Raw genomic sequence first — 13,146 nt, forward strand, 5'->3', positions numbered from 1 at the left:
TTAGAGGCGTTGGTGTGGAGGAAACTATCAGCATTTCTAAGTGGACAACAATTGAACACATGAGATGTCGGTGTAGAATTCTAAGAACTGTGTATACCAGAAATAAAGACGCTACCCACTGCACAACACCAAAAACCCAAGTTTAATTGTCATTTGTATCTACATTAGACAGCTGTGCCACCTTTGTCACGCAGAATTAATGTCACCAAGGCATTGATTCCTCCGTGGAAGACCACAGGCCAACTCTCATTTTCATTGAACACCGACGAGTTTTCTGCTCTCAATGGGTTTGCAGGGTGCCCCCCTATATGTATATTTTGGGTTGCCTCATAATTGTCGTTTTCATTCCCTGTAAGTTCGTCTTTGGCTATGTGATATTATGTAAGGGAAAATTTTCTCTTCGCTACTGTATTTTCTCTCATAGTTGCTGCCATATTTTTGCAAGTACAGAGGCATAAAAATATCTTTTTACTTGGAATGAAAGAAATGCTCCTTTATATCTGTATGTTTAGAATTTTATTAATGAATTCAATGATTATTGTTGGAATAGTTTAAGTACTATTTTTTTTAAAAATCAATGAAACATTTTTGTTGAAATTTAAATTTTTAGTTTTTATCAATCTTTGTTTTTTTTAAAATCAAGAATTTGTTTGAGAGGGGGAATTTAGAAATAGGTTTAAATTCTTAGCAGAGAGGTGAGAGGTTCTTTTAATTGATGTAAAATTTATTTATGGAAAATAGATTTTAAAATATTAAAATTTTGTATAGAGTGAAAGTGATTTGAAATTATAATTTTATGAGAGAAATGACATCCATTTGAAGTTAGTTTAAATTGATCACATGTTCAAATACATCTAGTCAAAGTAGAAAATTATGATTTTAATGTATAAAATATAATCCCTATTCATTTCACAAGATTTGTGCAAGTTGTAGACACTAAAATTATTAATCTAATTCTAATCATTGTCATATCATTCCCTAACCATTAATCAAATTGTTTTAATGTACTATTAATTATCATTCATAAATTTTATCAATTTATCACATATATTTTTCATTTATCATTTATTAATTATCTTTTATCTCTTTTCGAATAATTTATATTTTCATCTCTTCAATTAACTTCTCATTTTAGTTAAATTTATCTCTTTAGAAAGTTCTTTTCAATCATCAACTAACTATGTCTTTCAATGGAAGCATGATTCTCACATTTATCAATAAATTAAATAATTGATTATTGTCTTCTCGTCGGTTCTCATTAGTTCAAAATGATAATTTCTCATTTAAGTTGACTCCATGAATGTTTGAGCAACTAAATAAGATTCATAATCGCCTAACTATAATCCCATGTAACATTAATAATGTAATAACTAATATTTGCTGACATTCTTTGGTTAGCTTATTCTTGTTAAAATATTTATGTCTTCTTTATAGACAATTACGACAAATTTTACACATGAATTCAAATTAGTTAGAAATTTAAAATTACCAAAAAGGTTCAAAATAACTAAATGAAATATTTTCCAAAAATAGCTACTATATAGTTATTCTCTAATAATATCGATTGTAATATAACATGTCATGAGAATGTTCAAAGAAAATTATAGGTGGAATATTCTAATTCCACAATATTCTCATGAGGAAAATAATATAAAATAAATATTCAAATTTGATGATAAAAAATAATTTTTAAAAATCATATTTGAAATATAACACTAGATGTACCATGAGAAAACCTTTTAATGAAAAACCTCACCTCCAAAATCATTCGCATATCTTAATGTATTCTATCAAGGATAAGATAAAAATACATTTGTAGAGTATCTATGTTTGATGCATCTAAAGGATTAAACAAATGAGCCGCACTCTTCTATTTGAACAAGAAAATGAGAACTATGTAGACACACATCTCCATCCATGTAATCAAATAAGAAACATATAAGAGATTATAAATCCAACTTGAGAGAATACTAATGTTCTTTCTTTTATTAAAAAAAATTACACAAAATATGTAAGTAGTGTTGCCTAAACCATTTGTATCAAAATTATGAGCTCCCTAAACAATGTTACCTTAAAGTGACTTCTACATTCAATACCTAACCAACATCTCATACATAATTCAAGTCTCCCCCATAATTTCTATCATATGTTGTGTTCAAATCACTGGATGCATCATAATTAAATATTTATATATGCTAGTTATGTTTTATAGGGTGGGAAACACATATTTTCTAAAATTATCTCACTTGTTGTTTAATTGCATAAATGGTCAAATATAAATTCAATAATAAGAGAATAATCCTTATAGCAAACATGTACCATCTAAACATCCATGGTCTCCATCAAGATCCACTCATAACAACCAAGGTGATCTCCATCTCAATTAAGAACTACCTCATCTTCCACCATGCCAATGCATGGAAAAAAATATCATATCTAAAGGTATTGATACATTAACTATCACATTGAAAATTTTCAAAATTTGCCATAATTCAATATCAAAACTCAAATAGTAAATATAATTGTAAAATATAATCGTAAGTAGCAGCCAAGAATTCGCCAATAATAAGAATATCAACCAAAGGCAACTAAAAACATCTAACTAACCATACCTCAAAAATAAGATATACTTATCATCATATATAGATATAACCATCAACAAATCCAACACAATCTAAAATAATAATTCCCTTTATATGGACTATCCTACACAAAGAATTACTCTAATGTAAAAAAACAACATAAATATATGACAAAACACTTGAAAACCTTTAACATTATATTATAATGAAAACATCTAACCAATTACATATATACATCCTAGAATTTCTATTGCATAGATACTATCAAATATAAAATCCATTAAAACATCCAAAATCCTACCAATAATAGTGACATAAAAATATTCTATCACCAAGGAAATCATTGGCCATTCTAAATGCATAGTAAGATTCACACGTGGTACATCGGTGGCCGATACTAAAATTGCGTGTAGCAGAATCAATCCTAAATTGCAATGTAGGATGTCACCCCACACAATACAAAAACACCAGCTTGTTATGTGTAAACACATTACACAACTATTCCCACTCTGTAATGCGGAAACTTGTTTTATGTCCTTATGAAGCCACCAAAATGAATGACAACTATACACCACTGGCCAACTCCTCATATGATTGGCTTCCAGAAATTTATGTTTGATGGTTTGATTCTCTCACAGGGGCTTCACTTAGTGAACCTGGGTTATATCACCTGCGTTCATGGCATAATAAAGAATCCTCCTATTTTCAAAAAATATTTCCCTAAACTCCTTTTTTTCCACCCCCTCCCAATACACAACCTGAATTAAAAGACCCCCTATTTGTACAAAGTATTGCATTTTTTCATATCCTGAATTAAAAGACCCCCTATTTGTACAAAGTATTGCATTTTTCATAGCCCGAATTAGAAACCCCCCTATTTTCACCAAAGGGCAATATATTGCACCCTCATTTTTGGGATATTAAACCACCCAATATGAACACACGTAATATGATATTGCCTATTTCGTGAAGCCCCCATGTCTTCTCTACCTTCCTCATATATATCTCTTGCATTTTGTTTCAGCTTCAAACGGTCTTTGTTTTCTTCCCTATTGCAATAATATATGACTTCCACTTTGGTAGCTTCATATTGTGCATGCCACTACTCTTTCTATGGTTAATCTTATCCCATGGTAAGTGAAGTAGCATTGGATTTGAGTGAGCAACAAAGGCTTCAATGGGCATGCAAGAACTACATGATATATAATTACTATCGATTACTTGTGATATGAAGCTATAAAGAGCATGAAATAGTAATGTGGCATGATCTTATCAATAACAAAAAATATAAATGGTCATTAATTATTATAATTATTCATTCTCATTGTTTGTGTATAAAGAATATAAAGAATTGGAGGAGAGGAAATAAATGTATGACAAATATGTTCCATAGGATAATGTCATGTGGTCATGATCATATGTAAAGATGTGGTGGAAATTAGCACTAGTGTTGCTTTCAATAAGAATCATAAGCAATTGATGGGAGCCATCAAGGTTAAATAAGAAACTTGCAAGAATAGATAAACTTAAGGTGACATTATAAGAATTATTGATGAATTTTGATCCGCATAAACATGTGAACATAAGATGTGAATATGATAATAATAAAACTATTGAACAAAAGCTCATAAGATATACACATATGAAAAATAAAATTAATTTATCCTCCTAGTGTGAATCACAAACCTTGATCCCTTTAGGATAGTAATTAAAACTATGTCATTAGGATGAGCATGTGATAACCCCTATGGTATCACAAGATGTAAAAACATTTGTAGGGTTAAAGATATTGTAAAGGAATAAATTAAATATGTTTTGTTATTTAAAACTAATATTTGGAAAAATTATTTAAATATACTCTTGATATATAATATCGAATATAGTTAAAAGAAATATATATATTTAAAAGGGGGAAATTATATTTAATGTATTAAAAGGAAATAATACATGAAATGCACTTCATATTTAATACATTAAAAAGAAAATAATATATTACATGAAATATATATTAAATAATTAAAAAGGTAATGTGGATTGTAATTAAAATTTTATATTAAATGTTTAAATAAAAATGTGGTTAGCGTATAAAGGCTGGGTTACCTCCGCACGAAGTGGTGCGTAGGTAACCGCAACCTAGGCTATAGTTACCTCCGCACCCCTTCATGCGGAAGGGGCTCGTGGGGGGACACAACCCCTCATGGGTTATAAAGGGAGGTAGCAAGGAGGAAGGGAAGGTAGTGGACTCCAGGGAAAGAAAGGGAGGGAGGTCAATGGACAACCAGGTAAGAACTCTGTCCTAAATTAAATGAAGGTATAATATATGATGGTTTTTCTTTATTACTAATATTAATAGGTAAGATTAAGGGTAAGGCTAATTAATATGAATTAGTATTAATTAATGAACATGGGTAAGGGGTAAGTCCATTGATAGGTTATGTTCATAATTGTCTAGTGAGAATTTATACATATTGTAAGGTATAACATTCACTAGTTATAAAATAGGAACAAAAAGTAATCTTGTAAATGTTATATACATAAGTGCATATTAAGAGGGGTTTATGAATACAAGGTACTTTAAGAAACATATTGCAAATGTGAAGGATTAAAGGTCATGTTGATATATACAAATTAATTAAATAATGCATTAAGAGCTCATGTTAACATAAAGGAATATTTACGAACAAAAAATATTATGCAAATACAAGGCTTGGTTGATTCAAACTCAACCAAGAAGGAAAGGATCGAGTCAATTCCCTTGAGGACTTGGATGATGGAGGCATCATCCAGGACAAGGAAAGGCAAGGGTCTTCCTTGGCTGGCTTGGGTGTAAGAGGTTATACTCAAGATAGGACTCAAAGGTTAGGCCGATCCCTTCTGAGGACTTGGATGATGAAGGCATCATCCGAGGCAAGGAAAGGCAAGGGTCTTCCTTGGAGGGCTTGGGTGTAAGAGGTTACACCCAAGACAGGATTTGAATTCATCTTTGATTTCCTGGAGGGCTTGGAACCAAGGGGTTCCAAGAAGGTGGGCTTCACAGTCGCCTAGGGACATACCTTTGTATGACATTCGTATCCTTTTTATTAGATAAAAATTATGATTATGTTAATTAAGCATCGAAGTTTAATTGTAACTTGGATTACTTATATATATATATATATATATGTTTGTTGTGTCTAACAATCTGTTTTGCGGGTTATTGATCACTAACTAGTAGGGACATTACAGAGCAACAGGTGTTCATAAAATTAAATAGAGAATGCCTTGTTGAAAAAGATTCAATACCAAATTTGATGTAGGTTAGTGGTACCAATTAAGCTTCCACTTTCACATAGTTGGTGTCATTCATGGAGAATTCCATATTATTGAAATGAAGAGAAGATTTAAAAATAAACAATTAATCATAAACTCCCCCCTCCCTCCCCCTCCCCCACCTCCTTTCCTTCTCCTATCATTTTTTCTATATTTGTCCATCTATCTTACCAAATATGTATCTCTCCATCACTCTTCTACCTTTTTCTGAACCCTCTCCCTACCTCTCCTAACCTCACATTATTTCCATTGACCCCTCATTTCTCTTTCTGTCTATTTCTATGTATATCTCCACTTTCTCTATCTCTCCATCTATCTCTTTCCCTATCTTTCTATCTATCTCTCCATCTGTCTCTTTCCCTATCTTTCTATCTATCTCTCCTCTCTCTCCTTCCTTTCCTCTCTATCTATTTACTCTTCACTCTCCTCCTCTATATCTCTCTCTGGAATACTATTTATCTCTAAAAAATCAATTATCCACTACTTCAATGTTACTAATTTATTAAATTAGAATATCCATGTGATAATTACTCATGCTAATACTTTTAATGAAGATCATTTAAAGGTATCCCCATATATATCATACAATATATAAAATGTTTCCAATTAAGTAAGTTAGTGGACCCTCCTTGTAGCCAAAGCTAGTGGATGGAGAAATGACAACACAAATGAAATAAATCTAGCTTTAGTACACCTCAAATTAAAAGATGTGAAACCTAGATTTGCACCAACTAAGAAGAAATGTAATGGTTTGTATTATGTACTTAAGCAAGAACTTGAGGAAATAATCGAATTCTTTATATTTATTTGTTTTTGTCTCTCTCTATCTTGAGCTCTTCTTTTATTTCTCTTGACCACACTTCTATGGCATTGTCCCATATGATCAATGCTTGATAAAATTGGATGGCTAATCTATGAGTCGAAATTTGCTTCATAATTGTTTGTAAGTTAAAATTTCATACAACCCAAACATGGTAAAAGGCATTTAAAAAGTACAATATGTATAACCAATCTAAACACAAAATTGATTATTGTATCTGAAATAGATTGGTGATATCTAGATTACTAAAGGATATATGTGATTAAAAGAATAATTTATATCTACTCAATGTGTTTACATGTATTGATAGATAAAATGTCCTTGCAAAGACTTGCCTTGTAAATTTGATAGTATATTTTAAAATTAGGACTCTATTATCACCCTGTGTAGAACTATCATTGGCTGATATTGTCTTGGAATGCTTTGAGGAGAGTTGTCATTGATTATGAAAGCGGTAGTTTAGAGATAAATGAGAATCAAACAAATCTAAGCATTCTTGATTATGGAATTGGACCGACAACTATATTATTTATTTAATTATAATCAGAAATTATTCGACGGAATTAGGTGGGCACTAGTGTGCATTTGATCATATAAGAGTTTAGATCCACATAATCTGCCAAGGTGTGAAGCCCTTGTTTATTCCATGTTGAAAGAAATAAAACATTGAAATTGCGGGAAAGGTAAAAGAATGAAAGAGGGCGAATATTGTACAATTAAAGAATACAGAAAAATTTCATGTTCGGAGGTAGAGTGGATTGACTCAGCGTTTGATGTCTAACGGGTGCATTCAGTAGGAAGGCCCTGTGGAAACCTTTTGGTGTCGGAACAGTAATCATATACCATATAGTTCTTGCGCACCCATTCAAGCTGCTGCTGCTCACCCGAATCTAATGCTGCTTGACTGTACCATGCATTCGCAGAGCAGTCAGAGGAAGAAGTGCACACCTGTGCATTAAAATTCTGGTATGAGGCGACGAAGGGGGCTTTGCTCCAGTCGATCTTCACAAGCCCACCTCTAGTTGCCCAATCGTCTCCGTTCCACAGACTCGAATATATTCTCATGCCTTGATTCTTCGGATACGCCACACCCACATTCTCATTGTTCTTAAACACTCTCACGGGAGTTCCATCCACAGAAAATCTGCTCAAGCATAGTTTATGTTATTAGAACGGACACGGTAATACTTGAGAGCCTTAATTAGCCCGGAAGGTTGTTAAACACTTAAGTTGAAGGGGTAGGGGTAAATTTAGTATTACTTACAGAATTTGTTGGGGATTCCAGAGAACGGAATAAGTGTGGAAGTCTGCAGTGGGATCGAACCAGAGGTAGATTCGCTGTTCTCGATTGCCTTGGCCTTGTGAGAAAACATTTGTCTGCACGATATAGGGATCTCCAGACAGGTTTCCCAGAAACTCAAAGTCTATTTCGTCGTGCTTATCTCCTTGAGAAGACATCTGCACCCATCAAAGAAAGATAAAGATTCAGTAGATGAATTTACATGGAATATTCATTTCGGAAGCAGTAAAATTCAATGTCCGCTGGGTACTAATTCGACAACTAGAGCATATTGAAGAGAGAGGGAGAGGGAGTTACATAGTAAGCTGTTACAGTGCCTGCCGAGTTACCGGGCACCAACTTGATTTGCATATCGATTTTTGCAAACAGATATTCATTCTTCGATTGGAACCCTGAACCTGTTTCAATTAACAAAGGTTAGTCATGTTCGTTGAATCGAACAGTGAAACATAGATGGATTAAATTATAAAATGCATATACTATATACCTGAGGACTGATCGAGAGTAAGCTGCAACTGCTGGCCGTTGTCAAGTATCTTAGCCTGGTCATTACCCCACGTGATGTCAAAATTGCTGTAAAAATTTGCAGAGGCATTCTGCAAATAAGCAAGGTGTGTTAAGACTAAACATAAGAAGAGCAGCGCCATGGATATTGTGAAGCTGTCGAAGTCGAATATTAATATGATAGAGCAGAAAGCAAAGGGCGATGGAAATTATGAGGCGAAGGGAAGATATATATACAAGCAAAAAGCCATTGAGCGAGATTTCTGGGAAGTCTGTTGTGGTAGGCGGAAGCGGCCCCTAACCCGCGGTGTATAGCTGCCAGTTGTTTCGGCAGTGGAGGCGAAAGGAAATGAAATGAACGTGGAAATAGTTAACGCGTGACAGAGGTTTCACAGCTGTGGATAACGTTCAATTATTTTGGCATCGTGAGGGCCAGGGTTGACGTGTCTTACGACGTTTAAAGTTGAATTTTTATATTGGGTTTGGGGTGCTGCCGCCCATAAGCAAATTGGGTTTTGTCCTCACTTCTGCTTGTCCATCAACACGCAATTTATGTGCTCGTGCGGTCCGAAACATATTTTATAAAAATTACTTATGCAACACAATAAAATAATTCGATTCTTTTTTATTGAAGGTTTAATATCAAATATATAATTATAGGTTTATAGTTTTTAGGTTGAAATCTTCATTTTTTTCAATTTGAGGGGTAAGATATGAACATCTCCTTAGGCATTTCTTGTAAGAAGTATGTTATTATAACTCATTTGTAGACCTATATATAAACCGTGCATTATCTTTGAATATAAAAGAATCTTTCTTTATTTTTTTACGAGCTTTAGGCTGAAACTTTTCATTTGGGAGTCAAGGATTGAGTAGTATCCATTTTTGTCGAAGTCACTTTAGACACATTCTCAACCTCATCTTTATGATGTTGAGGCTTTGAAGTCAACAAGATTTGTTCTTTAACAGATTGATTTAGAGCCATTCAACTTCAACAATAGATCAAATATATTATATATTTGTTAAAAATTTATAATTTTATTATTATTAAATTATTAATTGTATTATAAATTTGATAAACATGTTGATAAATATATTAAGAATATTAAAAATATCATAATAAAAATAATATAATTGTTTCTCTAAAATTTATCTTATAACCTCCTTTACACTTTATCAGATTTAATCAAGAAACTCTAAAAAAAATTTACAAGGTTAAAACTTAAGATTCAATTATGGTATGCCTTTTCAACTTGTCAAATGTATGCAAAGAAGTTTTGATAACCATAGATTTTTTTATTCGAATTTATGTTTAGATTCACACAAAGATTTTATTGTCATGACAAATCAAATATTGTAAAAAGGTTTGTTTTATTCGTCATAAAATAAATCATGTCTCCACTAAAAAAATCTTATTTTTAATATGTTATATACCAATTAAAAATTTAAATTTTTATTATTTATAAATTATTTCATTATTTTAAAATTTCATAAACGTGTCAATAAATGTATTAAGAATATTCAAACATTACAATAAAAATAGTTAAAAGAATCTAGATCATATTTGAATAGAATTTTTTAATTAAAATTAAATAACTATCTTGAGTAACTCAAGAAAGTCTAAAATAATCTGAAATCTTAAAAATTAAGATTCAATTATACTATATGTCTTTTCAACTTGACAAATTTAAGCAATAAAGTTTGGATAATAATTTATTTTGTATTAAAATAATGCTTTAAATTCATTAAAAAAGAAACACTTTTGTCACAATAAATCAAATATTAAAAAAAAAAAAACACTTATTTTATAGCTTGTAATAAATATGAAGAAGTTCCATATTGAATGAATATTGTTCACTAAAATGGTACATTTATGTATGTATGTGTCATTCATTATATATTACATTTAAAGTGTTTGACATAATGCTTATTTTTACATATACATTAGAATGGATGTGAAATAAAAGAAGAAAAAAAAAATCTAATTTTATAAAAGAAAAGATTTTATGCTACCTTAGTCTTATTTTTTTCAAAACAAGTTATATCAATTGAAACATGTATTATTTTCTATTTGAAGAATCTTATAAATTCACTTGTATACAAATGAGTAATTTGAAACCTTTATGTCTATAATTACTTGAAGGTTTGATATACTTTAAAAAAATGAAAATCTATTGATATAATAATTTTAAGATATGAGAGAATGTTTATGTGCATGTGTATATCTAAATGAATTGGAGTACTACAAAGATGACTTATATTAAGTAAAGATGGAATTTTTTTCTAATATTACTTTTGAATATAAATTAGAGCATATGCAAAAATAAAATAAGATTAAAATATTTAATACTTATTAACAAATTTCATAAGAGAATAAGAAAATAAAACTTAAAAAAGAATATATAAACAATGAGTACATGGAATAAGAAATTAATTTTATTATTTTCTATTAAAAATATCAAATTTTCATTATTTCATATTAAATATTTTTTTAATTATTTGTGCATGTTTCTAGATTTTATTGTGTGAATTCTTTTTTGCATCAACTTTTTATATTACACTTCCCAATCCATCATTAAGATGATAGAGAGCATAAGGAGATAAAAAATCTAAAACTAAAAAAAAATGACTATTTAATACTAATGTTCCATCAATGTGTTCATATTTGATTGTGTTGAAGTTAATTCATTGTGAAAATAGAAAAATAAATAAAAAATTCATTTTTAATTATGTATTATTAAATAATTTATCAATGTCTTCATTATATTATCTTTGAACCCAATTTATAGTGATTTTGACTCTTTACTCTATAAAATATAATCTATATATGAAAAATATAAAGTACATATAAACTTAAAATAAATGAACTATATACACAAATTGTTACACTATTATATCCCACACTCATTCCCTAAATAAATGAAATAACCCTTAACAATTAAAATAGATGACATAATTAACAAAATTTACAAGGATGAAATTAATATATTGATTTCATTATTAAAATTTAATAAATTCAATTCAAGATTTAACAAATAATATTACTTTAAAAAAAAATAATTATACTTAATTGCATGTATTAAATAAATAAATAATATAATAGAAAGTTGGAATCAAAACTAGGTCATAAAGAAATTTAATAGAAGATATGGATATGAATCTCAAGTTCTATTCCTAAAGATAATTATAAATTTCATTTAAGAATAAAACTATGCCTTGGAACTAGTTAATAAAAAATTAGGGACATATGTTGCATAATGGTAAAAATTATAAGTTCTTTTTTTATTTTAAAGATTTCACTAGCCTATTGTTGTTATAAGATTCATATCTATTTTCTAAATAATTACAACAAATTTTATACATGAATTCAAATCATTTAGAAACTTCAAACCAATTAAGAGATTGAATTCAAAATGTATTATATCAATAATAAGATTACAATACACTTGTAGAGTATCTATGTAGTGCACTTAAATGATTGAATAGACAAATTTCACTCTTCTATGTGAACAAGAAAATGAGAAACTACTCATGTTCATGATATAATAAAAAAATATTATACAAAAGTAGTAGTAAGTAGTATTTGTTGAAACCATGTTTCTCAAAACCATGAGCTTCCTAAACATTGACCTCCCAAATTAAATAGTTCATCCTAAATGACTCCCATATTTAATTATTGTACCCTAATGTGACTCCCACATTAAATATCTAACCAAAATATCACACATCAATCAAGTGTGCCCCATAATTCCTATCGTATGTGGTATCCACATCACTAGATGTATCACAATTAAATATTTATATGCATTATTAACATTATGCAGGGTGAGAAACACATATTTCTCAAAAATCTCCCACTTGTCATTTACATACATAAGTGGTCAAATATAAATTCAACAATAAGAGAATAATCTTTATAGCAAACAGGTACCATCAAAACATCCATGTTCTCCATCAAGATCTACCTCTAACAACCAAGATGACCTTCATCTCAATTAAGAACTATTTCATCCTCCACCATACCAATGCATGGAAGATAATATCCTATCTAAAGGCGATGATGCACCAACTATCACATAAAAAAAAAGTTCAATTTTGCCTCAATTCGATATTAAAAAACAAACAATAAATACAATTGTAAAACATAGTCATGAGTAGTAGCTGAGAACTCACCAATAATAAGAATATCAACCAAAGCCAACTATTAAAACATCCAACTAACCATACCTCAAAAATAAGACATACTTGTCATCACATGTAAATTTTATCATACGATCAACAAATCCAGCACTATTCAAAATCATAATCCCCTCTATATGCAATATACTACATAAAGAATTATTCTCATGTGAAAAACACATATAAACATAACATTATATTATAATAATAAAAACATATAATTTTCATTGCATGGATAATGTCAAATATAAACTCAATTAAAACATCCAAATAAATCCATGAATAATACTAACATAAAAGATTACATTGAATCTTCTATCACAATATATCAAATAAAATAATTTGAAAGATAGCTCTCTCAAATTCATATCACAAAAGATGATGGTTAAAGATCTCCCTATTATCACTTAAAAAAAAATGATAATGTGCAATAACAGAGAATTTTAAAGTTC

The 13,146-nt window shown here is 30.0% G+C and overlaps 1 protein-coding gene across 1 annotated transcript; it reads right to left on the reverse strand.

The window, feature by feature from the left end:
* Positions 1–7,317: 7,317 nt before the first annotated feature.
* Positions 7,318–8,723, reverse strand: LOC131032101 (xyloglucan endotransglucosylase protein 1). Its single transcript, XM_057963020.2, has 4 exons — positions 8,499–8,723; positions 8,309–8,409; positions 7,976–8,169; positions 7,318–7,855 (listed from the first exon to the last, which is right to left on the reverse strand). The coding sequence occupies exons 1-4, from the start codon at positions 8,656–8,658 to the stop codon at positions 7,489–7,491; spliced, it is 822 nt and encodes a 273-aa protein (XP_057819003.2). The 5' UTR covers positions 8,659–8,723; the 3' UTR covers positions 7,318–7,488.
* Positions 8,724–13,146: the final 4,423 nt, after the last annotated feature.

The sequence above is a fragment of the Cryptomeria japonica genome, chromosome 4 (assembly GCF_030272615.1).
Source record: "Cryptomeria japonica chromosome 4, Sugi_1.0, whole genome shotgun sequence".
Lineage (NCBI taxonomy): Eukaryota > Viridiplantae > Streptophyta > Pinopsida > Cupressales > Cupressaceae > Cryptomeria > Cryptomeria japonica.

Coding starts and splice junctions, on each gene's coding strand:
- LOC131032101 (XM_057963020.2), bottom strand. CDS start 8,658: ATGGCGCTGCTCTTCTTATGTTTAGTCTTAACACACCTTGCTTATTTG. Junction 8,170..8,308: donor GCACTGTAACAGCTTACTAT/GTAACTCCCTCT, acceptor TGATGGGTGCAG/ATGTCTTCTCAAGGAGATAA. Junction 7,856..7,975: donor TGGAATCCCCAACAAATTCT/GTAAGTAATACT, acceptor ATGCTTGAGCAG/ATTTTCTGTGGATGGAACTC.